The sequence below is a fragment of the Lagopus leucura genome, unplaced genomic scaffold, assembly GCF_019238085.1.
Source record: "Lagopus leucura isolate 7727_CA_CO unplaced genomic scaffold, USGS_WTPT01 Super-Scaffold_100002, whole genome shotgun sequence".
NCBI lineage: Eukaryota > Metazoa > Chordata > Aves > Galliformes > Phasianidae > Lagopus > Lagopus leucura.
The window spans coordinates 82,209,015-82,229,086 of NW_024962263.1; the positions used below are offsets into that span (position 1 = coordinate 82,209,015).

Here is a 20,072-nt window from a genome sequence, read left to right on the forward strand (position 1 = left end):
AAATTGAGATACCTGGTGAGCCACAATCACAACAGACTTCATTTCCGGGTAATCTCTGTATGTCATCAATAATGGCTTTTGTCAGATCCTCTAAACTGTTCTCCCCTGTGCTCTGCTCTCCACGGAATGCCATATTTAATGCTTCTTCTTTGCTGTTAGTCAATACTGATATCCATCTAGCACAAGATAAAGACCTTAATGAAGATCTGCATTTGCAAATACAAGTTTATCTATAAACTGTAGAAGAATGCCAGGAACAAAATATTAGTGGGAATATAGGGAAGAACCATTGTGAGGCAAAGCAAGTAGGAAAAAGGCAAGAGAAAGGCAAAGAATTCAGAAAAAGTAAGAATGGAAAAAAAGAAGGAAAGTCTTAATTCTGCTGTTGCTTTGGCAAACAAATTTCAAGTCAAAGCAATACAGTTCTTGGGCTCCTTAAAAAAGCAGAAGCTGTGGAAGAGAAAATGTGCAATTAAGCTCCTGTTAATATGGCTACCTTAGAAATAAGTGTCTAAGATCATCCTAAAATGTGTTAGTAGAGGAAATTATAACCACTACTTTCTCACATGTGCACCACTCCTTGCACAGGAAAAAGCAAGTGCATTTCACAAAGTGTGAGCATGTCTGATTGCCTTTCAAAATGCCAGTCTGAGTGCTCTAGCTGGAGTTGAGCAGTATCTGAATTAATGAAAACAGCCAGGGCAACAAATGGGGCAAGGAGCTCCAGAAGAGAAGATAATAAGAGAGTAGCAATAGCAGCAATTAACAAAATTTCAAGAGCACTTGTCACCCATAAGAAATCAAAATTCCTTAGTGGTATGACAGGCATTAGCCTTCCCCCACCCAGACACTCTTATCAGTTTTTGAGTACACAGTTATGTTTAAATTAACAAAAAATAAAACTCTCTGGCTGCTGCCTTAAGGTTGAAGAGGAGAAGAGCAAATAAAAATCCTCTCGATTACAACGATTTCAGACGTTTTTAGCACCACTGCAAATAAACATTTTGCACAGAAATATTTCAGCAGTGTTCTTCCTGTGTACAGTATTAAAACAGTCAGTTTCCTGAAATGAGCTAAAATGGCTGTGCTCATCTAAACACATTGAGAAAAGTTCAGGCTGATGTTTACAATCTCTTCTTGAAATAATAACAGAAATTCTGAAGGATTTCAGAGGCAAACTTATAAATGTAGTGTTGCAAAGCAGATTCAGAACCTGAACTAGTGCATGGGCAGTGTATATTGTATATATAATTTAAATATGCTTCATAAAACATTTATGAGTTGAGAACCACTGTACCTAAAAGAAAATACTTTAAGATTGGTGGAAAAAAAAAAGTCTATCTTTAAAAGAAACTGAAATATTGGGAAATAATAATACCTTATAGTTTATATGCTGGAAAAAATATATTTACATAAATTCCTCTTTCCAGTTACATGATGCAGTGTAAGAACCCACACTAGATGGCACCCTTCTGCCATTTTTCTGACTAAATGTCTGGTTTCTCAAATACAGGGGAGGCAACGCCTTGCTTCCAATGATACACTGATGTTGTGTTAAACATATAGTGCAAAATAATTATTAAATTCAGAGAAGCAACATTTATTCCAACTTTCAGTGGCATTTCTTTTCAAGGTTACAATGTCATCAATTTGTTAAAAAGGAAGAATTTGAATAAAACTCATTTGTGCAGTAACAAAAGAACCATGAGATGTAATTAAAATAAACATGACATGACTGAGCCAGCTGTTAGTTTGACACAGATTCCCATATTAAAAGCTTCCAAACTTGTAAGAGCTACAAATTATTTTGGTATTATTTCAGCTAGAAAGAACCTACTGCTGAAGACTACATCTGCAGTGTTATCTGTGGGTCAGTCAAAGACACCACAGTGTCAGCTCGTCTGAGACGACATCATTAGCAGTTGAGTTAACACCAACACAAGCATGGACATACTCAAATGGCTAATGCCAATTATTCAAGAGGCTCCCAGTTGGTGACTTCCTGGCATACTTTCCATTAAAAAAATTCAAATCAGTAAGTGTGTCATATTAATTCAGAGTCAGTAAAAGAAAAGCTCCCTCACTGCTGCTCTTCCTTTTATCTGTACCACACACGTTCATTTTTAGCACCCTTCCCCACTGCTTTTTTTCCCTTGAGTACATTTGTTTTCTTTTACAATATACCAACATTAATCTAGTAGTGGAAAAGCTTATGTTAATATTTCATAGTGTCCTTCAAAATAATTTTTCAGTTACTCAAGTCTCATGTAATTGCTTTGTCTTCAATCTAACACAATACAACGTGCTGTCCAGTCTTCTACTGCACTTTTTCTGGATCTCAGCTATTCCTCCACGGTCTTTTAATGCATTCAGTTTGTTGGATTCCCAACAAACTCATGTGGCTAAACAAAAATGAGCTATCATGGGTAAACCTTGACTCCAAAGAAGGAAGCAGAAGTATTCTTTAACTGCAGGTAGAAGAGACTCATACTCAGATCACACTTATTTCTTCAGTATTTGTAGCGAACAAAAGTCTTCACAGTATAACCCTCTCTTATGAAAATTTCTACTGCAATACTGCAGGTAAACACATAAACCTTAACATGGTAGCTATCAAACTTCCAGCCACAACCTTTTTTTTTTTTTTTTTTTTTTTTTGGATATGGAACAAGGAACAGAGAACATGAAGACCTTCCTACCCAGTCTTCTCAAGAAAACAAACAAACAACAACAACAACAACAACAACAACAAACAAAAATGAAAACTAAAAGCCCTCTGACAACCATTGCTCAAGACCAGACTGAATTGGGATGGTATTGCATTGTAGTGCAATTCCTAAATCTGGCTTTATTTAGTTCAATATTTTCCTACACAAACAGATATACTCTTGACCTCCAATAAAATGAGATATAAAGAAAACTAAAAAGTCACGTCCACAGTATCTTTGGCCCTATCCACAATTATCACAAAGTAGAAACCATCTACGATTATGTATTAAAAAAAACTTTTTTTTTTTTTTTTTTAAAGAGGTCTGCATGTATGTTTCTTTTAACACACACAATTAAATACACACATTTACCTCCACTCTGTAAACACTGAGCTTTATCTACTGGAGAAACTAACAGCTCACAAAGAAGTCTGACATACAGCTGAGCACTAATTAAAGGTCAAAAGACAACTGGTTGGGTAAGAATCAAGAAACACACTGAGCTAAGGGAACTGTGAGAGGGATGTAGTAACAGACCTGCAACAGGATGTAGGCATCAGTGATTTGTGTTTTAAAGGGTCTGCCATTCTTATTTAGGTATTTAGTAGCTCTCTGGAAACAGTTCCAAATGATCACTGGGAAAAAGTGTACAATGTAATTTAAACTAGAGGATAAAGAAACATTTTGATTTTGCTCTTCATTTAGACGTGAGGCTGGAAGGGAACGGAAAAATCTACTTCCACATTTATTTATCAGTTGGCACACAAAGGAAAAAAAAAAAAAGAGGTAGCACCAAAATTAGGACAAAATGCAACAAGGTGGAGGAAAAAGATGAAACAGACTGTGTAGCACAACAGCACCTTTTTGTCCCTAGCCTATACTGCCAAAACACTGGCAAAATACCCTTTGCTTACATTAGTTTGTCAACATGTATCCCACCACTGGGACACAACTAATGTCTCTTTACCTAAACAGGAATTTTAAAACACGTTCTGGAATATTTTTTAATGTTGCCACAAGCAATTTTTTCAGCTGCCTGATTTTGAAGTGATAATCCAGACTCCAGTACAAAGCAGATGGGAACTATAATTGTAACGGGAAACAAAACCAGCTTGGAATTCCAAAACAGTTCAAAGGCAGCCAGCTAAACTGGGTTTATTGACCTGTCAATAATAAGTATTATTTTACTAATGCATTCTCCCTCACACGCATCTTACTCAAAAAAAATCTTCCCCTTTTAAACCAACAAATATAATAAAAGCTAACTTATGGCAGAAACACAAAAATCTCTGCCATACTGTTCACCAAGTGCATTAGCAATGAGAAGTAATAATATTTTGTTCTTTACTACAAAGCTTACTGGAACAGTTAAGTTTCTGAAAGAATGCAATAAGCATGTCCGGGCGAGCCAGTATTGCACTCATAACTTATAGCACCCCTGACAACTTAGCATTCAGCTAATATATTGCCATGAAGCCACTGCAAGGACCTCACCACATGACAAAACTCTCCAACCTTCTCACCTCATCTGTACCTGCAATGATGAGTTGTCACCATTGCTGTCTCTCAGTGCTACCTAACAACTTGAATACAGTACAAATACTCCATGTCATTTCAAAAATAGATAAGTAACAACTCAGCCTTCCAGTAAAAGACAGATGTGTGACAAAAAGTACAAGTCCTGAAGAACAAGCCATCCTGAAGGTTCTGGCTTGCTTACTGCACTTACTACTTCATTTTTTTGTAGTCCTGTCAGATCACAAATACTGAATAGTGATGTTCTCCACAACACAATTTGATGACTGAAAGCAATATTCAAATGGAAAAAAAAAAGAATGGCACAAGGTTCTTGGGACAATGTGTATCAGGGTGCAGAGCAGGAAGGAGGACTGTTTTAAAGGAAACTGTCTGTTGGGAAATGTGCATTAATGAAGCAGGTTACTGGTTCTGAAGTAGTCATTCAAATATGCTATGTTGCTCATTTCTAAGCCCATAGTAGAAAAGATATATTACCTCTAAATTTCTCTATGTTAAATGGAGTTCTTTAATTGTTATTTTTAACTTAGAGAAAAAGATAGGATCAGGAGGGAAGGCAGTAACTACAAAAGAGTTAGTAACTACAGAAATAAGGAAGATGAGAATTTCAAAATATTTCATTTGTACCCTAATAGCTTCATCTGCTTTGCACTAAGCATCCGCACATGAAAAACGTACTAGAGAGGTACACAATCCAAATGGGTTTCCAACCGATCGTTTTGTATTTTCAGTGTTACAGGGTTTTCAAGGCACCTTGTAGAAATGTAAATGCAAACACAAACAGCTTACATTTACACATTCACAACAACAGAAAAAACAGTGGGCACTACTTTTGCATGAAGTGAGAAAGCTAAATTTCACTGCTATAAATGATTTCATAAACGCATCTACAGACAAAGGCTTGAAAAAGAAAGTAAGCATTCTTACGCTACGTATTCTTGTTCATCTTCTGCTTGAAAATGGTATGTTCTGTTATCTGTAATAAATAAATACATCTTTTCATTTAGCACGTGAAAATTTAATATCACACAGCTGTTACTATGCCTATTCAACCCTGAAGTCTAAGAACAATTTCTCTTAGCCTGTGACATTGATACATAAAGCAAAGAAAGATGGAGTTGTGAAGATTGATTCACATTAAATATATGTAGTTCTAGGCTTTGATATACTAAGTAATAAGCACATGAATCAAACTGTCCCACAAACTCTTCTGAAGACAAATACCAAGTGTAAGCTGCAGAAAATGTTTATTCTGTTATTGTATGTTAATATTTATATACAAGTTTTACTGCTGTTTGAGTTAAAAAACTTATCTGCTAACTGAAGAATGAAATAGAACTGGGTGTTAAACTCATGTTTAAAGGTTTCAAAGACTGTTCTTACAAATACATAATATTGGTACTGCTTGCTATTGAATATTTTTCTTGCAAAGACTGATAACATTACATTGACGTACCCTACTTCAAAAATGGTTTAAAATCCAAGACCAAAAGAGGGAGAAGATAAATCACTGACGCTCTAATGCTGAGAAAATATAAATCACTATGAATTTTAGACAAAACAATGAATATTTTGCAAGGAGGATAAGAGAACAAGAGAAATTGGGTTCTCTTTGAGTCTTCTACCCCTCGCTTCCCATTTGATTATTAAATAATACTCAATAAACAGAACAGACAACGAATTAGAGTCCAAGCATCTTCTCCATTTCCTGGTGAATACAGCTTATGGACATCACTCTAAGCTCTTAAACATCTCTCCAAACTTAGGGAAACAGGCACTTCATAGCTTGTCACAGATTAACAGTATTAATGTCACAAAATAGAGGTTCCATATTCATTTGTCTCTTCATCCTGTCTTCAAAATTAGAGTCACTCTAATGCTCATGAGACACTGCATATATCTGGACATAGATGCAAATGTTCAACTGCAGTCTTATTTTCAAGGAAAATGTCTTGTAATTACATGGCTTCAAAACATTGTTAGAAATCCTATAATGTTAGACAGTACTAAAATTGCCACATACGTGATATTAGATCAAAAGACTTCTTATCTTCAGCATTTGGCTTCACCTGGCAGGTTAATAAATTCAGTTTAGCTGGCTGCCTGTTGGACTGAAAAAAACAATTATTTTACTTTAAAAAGGTCTTAATTTAGGATTACTTTTTCATTCTGTGGAATGTGCATGTGTGATATCAGTTTAAACTTTGGACATGAAAACGTGTAGACCCTCAAAACACTGGAGAGTAGCATGACACAGATTTGGTCTGATTGAATGACCAGATGCAAAACAAAGCTAAAATCTTCATGGCAACTCCGGACTACTTGAAAGGCCTTCAAGGAACAAAGCCTTAGTTTAGAATATGCTACTTTTTTTTTATTGTTTCATAAACAATGCTCATGTTATTAGGCTTTTTTTTTTTTTAATATATAAATAATCTTAAAAATTTTCAAGGGAAGTGGGAAGCTGGAGATTTGGAGTTTCAGAACTTTGAGTAAATACACCTACTAAAATAATTTAAATACAGCATAGATTTTAAGGCGTAATAGGCTAAATATGAGTAAAATATTTTGGATATATATAAACTCGTGAAAATCTATAGAGATACTGAATTAAATTTATCATAGCTGGCAGATACAAACTAAACAGGAGACGTAATACTTATCAGGAAATACTCCTGAACAGAGTTTTGGAAGTTGTTCGTGTTAGAAGCTGCATAAGCAAGTGCTAAGTAGTGCCAAAGCAATAAGACAAAAATATCTACAAAAGTATTTCCCACACAGTCAAGCTTGTTTGGCAGAACCAGCTCATCACCACAGTATTTCTAACACTCAAGGAGTAACAGATTGTCATGACCTGAACCTTTCATAATTACAAACAAGAATATTACTTTCCATTGGGCACTGCTTTTAAATAGTTACAAACAAGAAAAGGAAAACTATAGCCAACTATGCAATTCAAAGAATTCTAAATTGACAAGACATAAGTTTGAAAAACATATTTTTTAAAATGGTGATAACTGAACCATAATCAACCTAAGAACTGCTAACTAATCTCAAGTTATTTGAGAAAATGAAGTTATCTTTAGGCACTGATAGTCTTGGTCAGTGGAATTTGATAGAAGATAAAGGAAGTGTGATGAAATGGATCCATCTCCTTTAACAATAGTAACAGGGGAAAGAAGTTTTTAATTTTAAATAAAAGCAACCACGCTTTCTTAAAAGCAATTGATGCATTTGTCATTTCTTTATCAAAGGAGATCAAATCACTTAAAAAAGAATTAAAAAAAATTTCAAATGACTGTTTTCAAGTCACACTTATTAGCTGGGTGATTGATTGCTTTTTTTTTTTTTTTTAAAACAAAATAAATGTGTGTGCATTAAAATGCATCTATGTTGAAGTGAAATATCTGCAATACAGATGAGCAAGTTGACCAGTCTTCTTGTACACGTAACAGCTAGAATTGTTCCCTAGTGATCATTAACAGACAAAACCGCTACCATGAGAGCAACAAGTATAGCAATATTTTCTTAAGTCAAACTCCAACTTTTGGTAAACCACAGCTTTAACAGCTGGAAGCAGCAGCATCTTGTTTTGCAAGAGCAGATATTAGCACCAACAGATCCACTGTGAAAACATTATTTACTATTTTAATGAAGAGGTATAAAAATAACTTACCGTTGCATGTGATATGGTTAGAATTCCATTTTTAACAGTGCACTTTCTTCTTTGCCATACTTTCCTTAACCTACACAAGAATATCAACAACAACAACAACAATCAGTAGCTAGACATAATTTAAAAACATATTTTCATGTCATGAAATTTGTAAGACTGTCCTAGGAAACAGTGACAGACAAAGTTACTAAACATCTTAACAGATGCTGGAGATTTATGACAGGTCTTAATCAGTTTTTAGAGATTTATAAAGACAAGGGCTTTTTTTTTTTTAATTTGACATAGGATTTTGGTTTTTATCTTTTTGTATTATATTTATTAGACTAATCTCATATCCATTTTCTGATAGCAAGTCTCAAGTATCATAGCACATGCATTAGGACAGTGTGCCTTAGAAGTCCACGATACAAAGCAGTTAAAAGCAGTGACTAAACATAGTAAGAGCTCCCAATTATGCACTTTGGGAACATACCCATCACTCTTCTTTAAAAGATAACCTTTCTTCTCACTGCCATATTCCTTATTCCCCTGAAGTTGATGCATACTATATCCTCCTTGCCTGCTCTGTGAATCCTAGAACAAAAACAAAAACTCCATTAACATTTCCTAAAATGCGCAGTAAGTTTTCCTCATCATTACGCAATACCTCTACCAAAACCTCACGTATTATTAACAAAAAAGAACTCCTAATGCATGTTTTACATCTATATTAGAGTTTGCTTTTACATCAACTGATGTAAAGTTAACTGCATGTTCAAGACCATTACTTCATAAGGAGTTTTGAGTATACTACAAATGGCAAATGCCCACCTAAACATAGCACCTTTTTAAAATACAGAAGATTAAAGCTGCATAATTTTATAAACAAATAATAAAATGCTGATAGCAAATTTCAAATAGAAAGCAACATAAAGCATGCAGCTATACACAAATTTACCCAATGAAAACAAATGGCAATGATCATTTTTATCCAACTGAAGATATACGTGGTGTTCGCATGAGTTTTAGTCAATGAAGTCAACTGATAGTTTTTTTTTTTTTTGATTCAGTGAAACAAGAGAGTGAAATGAATAAACACATTATAAATGCATCTGAAAAAGCCCACAGAAGTTCATTGAAAGTGACTTACTCTCCTAGACTTCAATCACGAAAGGCAAAAACAGAAGAAAAAGAAAAAGCAAATAATTTAAAACATGATTTTATTTAGAAATATACACCTTGAACACAAATTTTGTAATCCTCACACCTAAAAAGACAATTATCCTTTCTAAAGGCACTACTACAAATAAGGAAATAACTCTTTAAATGGCTCATCAAGTACAAAAGTGATAAAATGACAAAATTCTGTACAGCACTGCATGTATGACATTGGCTTCATAGAAGCAATTAAAACAACTGCAGGATCAAATGTTAATAAATACCATCCAGTCTTCAAAATGTCTAAAATGAAAGCTATATTGTATCATTCATGAAACCGAAATTAATTCTGAATTTCTATTAAAGATCAAGCCATTAGTTTTAAATATTTGCAAAAGAAATATAATTAAGGATATACTATTTTAAATGAGACTGCAAAACTGTCCCCTCACAAAGCATCTGACAAAAATTCCAAAGAACAAAACCAAATAAACCACCACCAGCACCAACAGAATGGAAATGAAATTACTTTCCTGGCAATATTTCTCAGTGTTTTAAATCCTACAGTCAATGAATATTGAAGATTGCATTCCCAAATCTTATACTGTGTCCTTACAAACGTGTTCTGTTTTGTTTTTCTGCAATAAACATGAGTTTAGAAAGAAGTGATTTGGTAGAACTGTAGTTGTGACAGTTGGAAGCAGCATGAAGAACACTGCATACAGTGCAATGGCATCAGTAAGCGTTTGCACCATCACAGTAAGCAGCTGATTTGTTTTAAACCAATTTTGAACCCCCACTGAAATGAGGGTTCTATTGATGTTAGCATAGGTTATGCTTATCAAATGAAGAGTTAAGGAAATAAAGCATCAAGAAGCAGGTATGAAACATGAATGTAAAAATTAGCTAAACTGAAAGTAAAGCTGTCAGCTGCATTTGTAAAAACAGTTGAGCTGTGAGAATACCAACAGAAATCTGCATTAAAGGTTTGCTTTCCTTTAAAACTTAAGTTTTTAACGTATAAGCATTTTTAGCACATCAAATAACTACTTCCCATAATCATATTATCACTTAGATTTTTTTTTAACCAAAAAATTGAAACCATAGTCATTTTACAAAATCAGCTATTTCTTGTGCAAAATTACATAAATTTGTTACCAAAATGCTGTAGCAAAATGAGACGTTCTATGTAGCAGAGTCATGGGTAATTTTGCGTATTATTTATGAAGCTACAACACTGGTGCTTCTTCTGCACAACTCCATGCACAAAGGCTGTTAAGATGCTCCCAAGAACCAGGTAATTGCATGCATGGCAGTAACAAATTCTCACTGATGCAAGGGACAGGCATACCAGCAAAGTCTCTAAGAGCCTTGCAGATGTAACACTACATGAACGCCTTGAATATGGGCAAAAGTAAAAAGAAGTGCTGCATTATGATCTTGAAAGAGCAGGGAACAAGGTAATCACTTAAGGCATGAGTGGTTCTTCCAAATAAAGTACAATATGAGTATCAGCTTTTTCATACGAGATAAAATCAAAACGATTCTGAATGCTTCAGTAGATTCAACGGCCATGCACCGATCTCTCTTGAAATCCGTGATGGAAAGTCAGTTTGAGATGATGAGTAGGAAGTCTCATATATCTAATGAGAACTCCAGAGAGATTAACAGTAGCAGAATGTATAATCTGGGTGGGAATCACAAGTTCAAGACTTGCTTCTTACACAAAGTCACACACAGCCAGAGCTTCAACTTCACAGATTTTGCTTGAGTTAGAAGGGAAAAAAGTACATCTAGTCCAACTCCCCTGCAACAAACAGGAACGTCCACTGCTATGTCAGGTTGCCCAGGGCCTGATCCAGCCTCACCTTGAAAATCACCAGAGATGGTGCATCAACTACATCTCTGCCAGTGCCTCACCACCCTCACTGTAAAAGGCTTTCCATATATCCAACCTCAATCACCACTCGAAGTTTGAAACCATTTCCCTTTGTCCTATCACAGCAGTCCCTGCTAAAGAGTCAGTTCTTTCTTTCTTGTAGTCCCCTTTAGTTACTGAATCGCCATCCTCAGGTCTCCCTGGAGCCTTCTCTTCTCCAGGCTGAACAGCCCCAGTTCCCTCAATCTGTCCTCACAGGACAGATGTTCCATTCCACGGATCATTTCTGCAGCCCTTCTCTGGACACGCTCCAACAGATCAACATCTCTCCTGCACTGAGGACTCCACATCTGGACACAGTACTCCAGATGAGGCTCCAGCACAGAGGGCCACAATCTCCTCCCTCACCCTGTTGACCACACTACTTTTGATGCAGCCCAGGATTTGCTTGGCTTTCTGGGCGCATGGCTGGCTCAAGTCCAGCTTGCGATCCACCAGTACCCATAACCAATTTATATTTTTTCCTGGATGCTTATTCTTGATCACTGACAAGGACAGGACACTGGACTAGGTTAACTATTTATCTGATCATAACAATTGTTGAAGTAAGCTAAAAAGTATGCCTCAAAGAAACATGCATTTTTGTATTTTCACACTGTCTCTTGAAATGCAGACCAAAATTCTAAATATCAGTTTTGCAATTGTCATGAAGTATGAATTATTTTCTGAATTCAGAATTCACATTATCTCCAAAAATAACACATCTAAATTATTTACCTCCTTCTGGTCAAGCTGCAGAGAAGATTTTATCAAATCACGAAGAGCAGTAAGTTGTTTCTTTTCTTCATCTTGTGTCTGCTTTATCTATAAAAAAAGAATATTATACTCTAGATGCTACTTAAAGTTGCTATGCATTCTAATATATTATTATAGTGTTCTGAGCAACTCAATACATCAGTTTATTTTCATAAACTAGTTTCTCATAATGTGTTCACCTTCTACACAAGTATTAATTCAAAAGCAAGCTAGAAAGAATACACAATTCTGTATACCTTTTTCTGTTAGACTTTAGTGGTTCATTATGCCAAATGTAACTAAGTCAGTCACTGAAATATTTAATTTAGTAACTCTGGTAAGCTCGACAATTACTTAAGGAATGAAAATACTGTTTAATCTCACTACCAACTAGAACATCAAATAGAACTACTGTAATTCTGATTATAGAACAAAAAAGCACTTGAATGACAAATGAAGTTTGGTTCTACATTATTACATGCCTCCCACTAACACCACAGCCAAGTTAATTAACTCAAACTGTGATGCTATCAAGCAGACTGTAAAAAAAAAAAAAAAGTGGCAGCCAAAATTGGAACTAGTAAAGGAATAGAACTTAAAGCCTCCTGTATTAAGCTACGATCATTTCAGTGCACCATTAAACCAGTAGTAGATTGACAGATGCTTTTCCTTACAACTGTACCAACAGAGTAGAAGGTGTAAAATAGAGACAAGATGCATTTCTTTATTTTAACTGCATACAAAGTTTCAAAGAATACACTTCTAATTTAAAAATATATTTGTATTTAATATCTAGATGAAGAAAAAAATTCCATTTTTAGACATTAAAATATTTACAAGTCAACTTACATTATATAAGTCAGCAGCCAACTTTTCAATATATTGTTTAAGTTTATCAGCTGTTTTCAAGCCATCTTGGAAGAAACTGCAATGAAAAAAGACCTGTGATTCATCAGGAATACAAATAATTCATAACAAAGTAATCTGGCTTTGCTTCACTCTACCCTCCCCAAAGACAATAAAACATTTACAGCTCTTGCCATGTTCAGAGCAAAACAAACCTGACTCAGTTCAAACAGTTTTACTATCAGTCTAACTATCATCAGATGGGTAGAGCTCACAGAATCACAGAATCACAGAATTGTAGGGGTTGGAAGGGACCTCCAGAGATCATTGAGTCCAACCCCCCTGCCAAAGCAGGTTCCCTACAGCAGGTCGCACAGGTAGGCATCCAGGCAGGTCTTGAACATCTCCAGAGAAGGAGACTCCACCACCTCCCTGGGCAGCCTGTTCCAGTGCTCCGTCACCCTCACTGTAAAGAAGTTCTTGTGCATATTTGTGCGGAACTTCCTATGTTGCAGTTTCCGGCCGTTTCCCCTTGTCCTGTCTCCACTCACCACTGAAAACAGTCTGGCCTCGCCATTCTGCCCCCCACACCTTAGATATTTATAGATATTTATATTCCTCTAACACTGATACACTTCAGATTGAGTCCAAAAACATTTTATTTACTTTGCAGACTTAAGCTTCACCATATAAAAATATAATGAGCTAAAGAAGAATTTCATATGTTAGTAACGAAGTGACAACACTCAGAATATACGCAAGTCTTGCCAGTTAATACTAGTAAAAGTTTGACCATTAGCCTTGTAAAACGCTATATGTACCACACATTCAAATTAACAGCACTGCTGAAATCACTACTTAGAAGTTCATTACAAGGCACACATGCTACTGGAGATAAACAGAAGTCTGACTTCTATCCTCAAGTACTTACTTTCAATTGCATATATGGAGGAATTTGATACTTGTCTCTGAAAATTTCATGGAGTGGTTTGGGTTGGAATGGACCTTTAAGATCACCAAGTTCCAACTCCCATCTTATAGGCAGGGACACCTCCCTCTAGACCAGGTTGCATTTTTTTGTTTGTTTGTTTGTTTTGAAAACTGTTCACAATAGTTTTCTAAGTACTGTGCCTTCCAGAAATGGAGCTACTCCATTGTAACTTCAAGAGATAAATTAGAGAGAACATATTTTGGCTTATTGTAAATCACTGCTAGCCTACATGCTTCTCTAGCTGAAGTCTAATTCCTGTATTTAAAATAACTCAGGTGAAATTCCCATGTTTGCCTTGACGATTAATGACTAGTTCATAACTTAATCGTTTCTCCTCAAAGGATTTCAAAGAAATTACTGGCTTTCACAATGATTTTTAAATTTACATGAGACTATTTAATTGAATAAACAATAGACTAATTCTAAAGTTATATTCTAGATCTACGCCTCAAGAATCATAGAATATCCCAAGTTGGAAGGGACCCACAAGGGTCATTGATCCCAACTCCTGGCTCCACATAGCACCACCCGAAATTCAGACCCCATGTCCACACTCTCCTTGATCGCTGGCAGCTCTGGGAAGCCTGTTCTATGCCCACTACTCTCTGTTGAAGAACCTTTTCCTGATATCCAATCCAACCCTCCCCTTTTTACCCACTGTGGTACCCAAGTGGGTAACAAAGAAATAGCTTTAACACTCAAGGCTTGCTATCTCATGATTAAATCACAAGCTGACTTCAAATTTAAAGCCTCTCTCTAAGTTATGCATAAGTATTTACAAAAAAAGCTGTAGCTATGCACTGTATTATTTCCTTTTGAAACAGCAACACTGAAGAGAGAGGTGAGGGTCATAACCCAGGGGGAAGCAAGGTGTGTAGACAGCATCCACCTCATTTAATCTTTATGTCCTCTTAGATCCTGTAAAATCAAAGGAAAGGCTAAAAACATTGCCACATGCAGGTGGAACCAGTCAGCCTCCAGAGGTTCTACCTAGGCACTACGCAATGTGCACAACAGAGAAAGTGAACAATGCTGGTGAGTCTCTGGTCTGCATTAAGGACTCAGGAACTTAACTCTGTATGCAACATGCTGGGCTTTTTCCTCGGCCTCTCTCTTCATTGCTCCCCTCTTCTCTCCCTGTCACAACTTCTTTTCATACTCATTTCTGAGAGACTGAGCAACTTGATGTAGCAGTAGATGTCCAGAGGAGCTGGGCATGTAACCTTAAAAAGGCCCCTTAGAATCATAGAATCATTTGAGTTGTAATAAGTCACCTGACAGATCACAATTATGAAAAGTACTCCCAATGTCATCAGAACAAACTCAAAGCAATGAGGAAAAAAAACACTTGTGTAAACAAAATACTATAAATAAAGCTTAAAACTACTGCACTTACTTGCACTGTGCATGATAATATTTAATAAGATTCTGCAGAAGGTCCACACCTTTTTTCGTCTTGATTTCATTAACCTTAATAAGATACTGCAGATAGTGAAAAACATGCTGATTATCATACATTACAGCATTCAACTATTTTCAAACAATACAATATCATTTGCTTAATGAATCAATCAATTATCACCGTGTTTAACTTGTAGTTTGTGAGTCAACACAAGTCCAACACAGTTAAGCACAGTATGAACTAGGCAGCAGTTTCTATGAACACTGCTAAAAAATTAAAAACCACCAAATACAGGAAATGGTTTCATTTTTCACATCTATACAAAGACACCTCCTTTTTAAATGCCACTACAGTATTTGTAGATTTTCAGTAATTACAATTACAACGCAATTTAAAGCAATTGCCATTAAAATGGAATAAGGATAACTATTAACACAAAAAGCAGTTCTACAAAACTGAAGTACCACGTCACTTGTCAGTTTATTCAGAATTTAGAAACTTCAAAAAATAAGTGGAAATAAAGATATTAAATACAATTTCTGAAAAATAAGAAATCTCTCTAAAATGGATTCTCAGCCCACAAACCTTACTATATTAAAGGAAAAGAATAAAACAAATGGAAGCCCAGTTTTACGGAGTCACTAAAAAAATTATCCCTGCGTTGCTGTATTATGTTACATGGAAATAATTTCCTGCCTCTTTTCTCCAAACAATAAGGTACATTCTATCACTATTTAAGACTCACAAAGCACTTTGTATGTTCTAATGTCAAAATTAGAGGATTAAACTTCTGCCTTACTTCACACATCTGCAGCTGAAACAGTCGCCTTTCCTTCTCCATTTCTTCTGCAATCTCAGCTCCTGTAATTTCAGTTCGTATCATCCCATGTTGTTTTGCATGTTCTCTTTTTTCCTTTTCAATTTTTGTACTGAAATGAGTTAGAACAGATTTTGGAGAATTTCTTCTATTATGGGATATGTATATATATATAATTTTTTTAAGAAAAAAACAAAGTATTAAAGAAGATGAGTTCCTCTATGATATCAAATTTTCTTTCTACTTCCCCCTCCCCCCCCTTCTTAAAAATGTGTCTGGTAGTAACAGTTATGAAGTTGCCCTTCTTGCCTTCAGTTCTTTAACTCTTTCCTGTAGTTTGTATGCTGTGAAGAGGGAAAGGGGAATCTGCTTTTTCAACATCATGTTCTCCATAGCTGTCATCTCTATATACTGCAGTATAAATCATACATATCAGAACCTACTGACTTGACCAGAAAATGGCAAAATATCTAAACCACACAATTCCTACTTTAGGAAATATGAGTCTTAAGAAAAGTAAGAAGGCAGCATATGAAGTTTATCACATGTACTAAATGGTTTGACTTCCATCATTACATTTTAAGAGAAAGTCAATGCTGAAAGTGAGTACAAAACAGTGGAATACAAATAAGGAACTAAAGTCATCCTGCAACTTCTTAATTGTAGCGTTACAGCATCACTTCCTTACTTGGATTTCAGAGCAGTTTCTCTACTGTTGCTCTGTATTTCTCAAACCAGTATAGAAAAACCAAAACAGTGTGTTTTTCCTATCTAGCAGCCTTTCCAAGATACTAATCCTGATCAAATTCAACAAGGTCAAGTGCAAGGAGTTGCACTTCAGACAAGGCAATTGCAGATGTGTATAGACTGGGAGAAAACACCTGAACAGCAGCTCTGCAGAGAAGGACAGGAGGGTACTGGTGGATGAAAAGCTGGACATGAGCCAGCAGTGTGCAACAGTATCCTGGGTTGCATTAAAAAAAAGGGGTGGCCAGCAGGGAGAGGGAGGTGATTGTCCTCTATTCTGCCCTTGTGAGGCCCCATCTGGAGTACTGCGTCCAAGCCTGGGGCTCCCAGCATAAGAAAGATGCAGAGCTGTTGGAGCGGGTCCAGAGGAGGGCCATCAACACCATCAGAGGGCTGGAGCCCTTCTCCTGTGAAGAACAGTTGAAGGAGTTGGACTTGTTTAGCTTGAAGAAAGCTCCAGAAATACCTTATTGTGGCCCTCCAGTACTTAAAAGGAATTTATAACATGGGCACAAAGTGATAGGTCAATAGTGAATGGTTTTAAACTGCAAGAGGGGAGAACTACGTTAGATGCTGAGGGAAAACTTTTCACTCAGAGAGTGGTGCTAGAACAGGTTGCCCAGAAAAGTGAATGCTTCCAGGGATGAGGCAATCCAAACCCATGTTGGATGGTCAGGTCACTGAGGGCCCAAGCGCCTGACTTAGCGGTTGGCAACCCTGCTCGTGGCAGGGGACTGGAAGTGGAGGAGCTTTAGGATCCCTTTCAACACAACCCATTTTACAGTTCTACGAACCCGATGAAGCATTTTGTGTTTCAGACTGGCGCTCAGACTGGTGTAAGAGAGAAGAAAAAAAAAAGAAAAGGATTTGTTTGCTTGCTGAACTTTGACCATTAAGCAATGAAAACTCCGTATTTCTTTCACTGATACACTGAAAAATTGCAAAAGAAAGGTTTTGGTTTTTTTTTCCCCTCCCAGATAAGAAAGGCAGGAAGTTTGCACGTATAACAAAACACTCTTCATTTTTAAGGCTATCAGTAAACTTGGTTGGACATTTGACTTCAAACAAATTTTGGGAAAAGTGTTCTCTGGAAATTTTAATTGTCATATGTCCCTCCTTCTTGGTCTGAATAAGCTTAAGGTCTGAAAAGGCATCACAGTGAGAAAATATTTTTTAAATCCAGAGATATTTTTCCATTTTTCTTTCTTAAATTAATCAATACATCTTACACATATGTTTATAAGTTTGCATAAATGCCATCTGAAATCCCCACAATTCATTGTACAAAATTCACTAAGCATTAAACACATTCCTTACACTAAACAAGTACTGAGCACTCAGTATTTCACATAGGATAAAACACTTTATTTTCAAGTAGTAAAGAGAGACCACAATACAAAATAAATTTATAAAAAAACAAAACAACAACAACAAAACAACACAGCTGCCTTTCACATCTTTAGTTTTACATCCACAGATAAAGTACACAGTTAGGAGCCAGGAGGAACAGGGGAGGTAAAGAGAGATGGAGCGAGAGATGATCTTTAAGGTCTTTTCCAACCTGAGTGATTTTATGATTCTATGAATATGAAAACACTTACAATTTGGTCTCATAATCCTTCCAGGCTTTGTCAAAAGGCTTTTTGAGGTCCTTCAGAAACAAACAAACAAAAAAAATGTCCTTAAAGCATTTTTTACAACTTTAAAGGTAAGATAACATCGTAAGTAGCAACAAAATAATTTATTTTTAACTAACATTTTTCAAATAGCTATTAGAAAAAAAATCCTTTTTTTTTTTTTTTTTTTTGAAATATTGTCTTCCTGTGCATCTTAAGACAAGAACTTGGAATGAAATTCTACATCTACACCAGCATTTGAAATTGCAATCACTTGAATCTTGAGGTTTTTCTGTAGACAATTTATATAAATAGATAATAACGGATGCCAACAGAAGAAAATGTCTCATGGCAAGTGGAGAAGCCATAAGAAAGTTGAAAATCATTTCCATTAATTCTATTTTCAACACTTACCCCTTTAACACCTTTTAGGTCTCCTTTTAAGAGAGAATCCAGGGTGAAAATAACATTGTGGCTTAAGCCCTGGAGCTGAAAAAGAAAAATTACAACACTGTTAGCATTTAAAATATTCCTTCTGATTTTGTCAAAACATTGCCAATATGCCTTATAACTTCACCAATGAAGTTGTAACCATCTCAGATTTTCTAAATTAACAGTAAATACAAGTCTGGAAAGAATTAATATACTTTCACACAAATCAGATAGAAAAGCATTACCATTACCCTCTAGATATTTAGGGCAATATAAATATTTAATTTTAAAAATAGCACATAAGAAAAGTTCTGGAAACGCAATCAGGGTAACCTTCAATCTCTTCTAAGCACATAGTTGAATGCCGCATAATCAGGTTTTTATGAACAAATGTTTCTTATAGGTTCCTGAATGTGAGGCAAGGACCTGCTATGCTACACTCAGGCAACGCGCAAGGCATGTGTTGACTCACGTATGAGCAGCAGTTGCGATGAGTCATCAGCTCTGTGGCTGCTCCTAACTACTAGAGAAATCTGTTCTTCTCACCTGGTGTGGAAACTTGGCATCTATTCTAACTCTTAGTAGTTTAAATTTCATGCTATCCAGCCCCTGCCAAGTTTAGAAATGTTCATTTTTTTCTGTGTCAATGAGGGTAGAAAAAACTGCCACTGTGTTCCTATTTGAACATATGCAGACGTGTCTATAAACACTGAAAAATCAGGATGATAGGAAGGAGATGTCTATTGACATTGCTGTAATGTAGCACCCACAACAAAAGCTTATTCATTTCCTATTCCACCACTCCATTCGCTTCTTCCAAAGATACTTTCCAGCTCCTTGCTAATTCTACAGGTTCACCGTGAGTGGAGCAGATGGTTACACTCTCTGGTGACAGCAACAGGACCAGAGAGAATAGCATGGAGTTGCATCAAGGAAGATCAGATTGGGTGTTAGGAGAGGCTCTGCACCAGAGGGTGGTGGGCATGGAACAGGCTTCCCAGGCAGTTGTTATGGCCCAAGCTGCCAGGACAACTCAGATATAGGGTTTGAATCTTGAGTGGAGCTGTGTGGAGTCAGTAATTGGACTTGATGATCCTTGTGGGTCCCTTCCAACTCCAAACAGACTATGTTTCAATGATCTCAGAAGGAAGAAAAACAGGTCACTCTACTTCAGTGGCTCTGACACAGGCTGGTTTTGGACGACAGCCCACTGAAGTGTAGTGGCACTCTCAGCTGTTTTTTCACTGGACCTTAACTTCAATTCTGATATATTACAGGTGATGAAGATGAGACTCAAAGCAGAAACAAGCACAAGCATTTGTGCTGGGGGCCCTCAGATATCTGAAGCAGAAGCAGTCATCAAGCACTGTGTGGGCTAAGGGAGGGACTGGCTTTCATGCAATTCTGCTTTTACAGCAGTTGAAGGTCTCTCATTCAAGAAATAATGGAAGAATAGAAAATAACACGGGAGTTCATTTGTGAAGATACAG

The 20,072-nt window shown here is 36.3% G+C and overlaps 1 protein-coding gene across 4 annotated transcripts in view; it reads right to left on the reverse strand.

Moving 5' to 3' along the window:
- ASAP1 (ArfGAP with SH3 domain, ankyrin repeat and PH domain 1) overlaps positions 1-20,072 on the reverse strand; it is a 139,277-nt gene that overhangs the window by 36,404 nt on the left and 82,801 nt on the right. For 3 of the 4 annotated variants that reach the window (XM_042869034.1, XM_042869036.1, XM_042869037.1), the window contains 11 exons: positions 18,565-18,639; positions 18,136-18,185; positions 15,770-15,899; positions 14,965-15,050; positions 12,581-12,656; positions 11,714-11,800; positions 8,393-8,493; positions 7,921-7,990; positions 6,268-6,355; positions 5,172-5,220; positions 13-176 (listed from right to left, as the gene is read on the reverse strand). In XM_042869034.1, coding sequence (XP_042724968.1) covers positions 13-176; positions 5,172-5,220; positions 6,268-6,355; positions 7,921-7,990; positions 8,393-8,493; positions 11,714-11,800; positions 12,581-12,656; positions 14,965-15,050; positions 15,770-15,899; positions 18,136-18,185; positions 18,565-18,639 — 976 coding nt within the window. The remainder of the gene's footprint in view (positions 1-12; positions 177-5,171; positions 5,221-6,267; positions 6,356-7,920; positions 7,991-8,392; positions 8,494-11,713; positions 11,801-12,580; positions 12,657-14,964; positions 15,051-15,769; positions 15,900-18,135; positions 18,186-18,564; positions 18,640-20,072) is intronic. The other variant, XM_042869035.1, reaches the window with a different exon arrangement.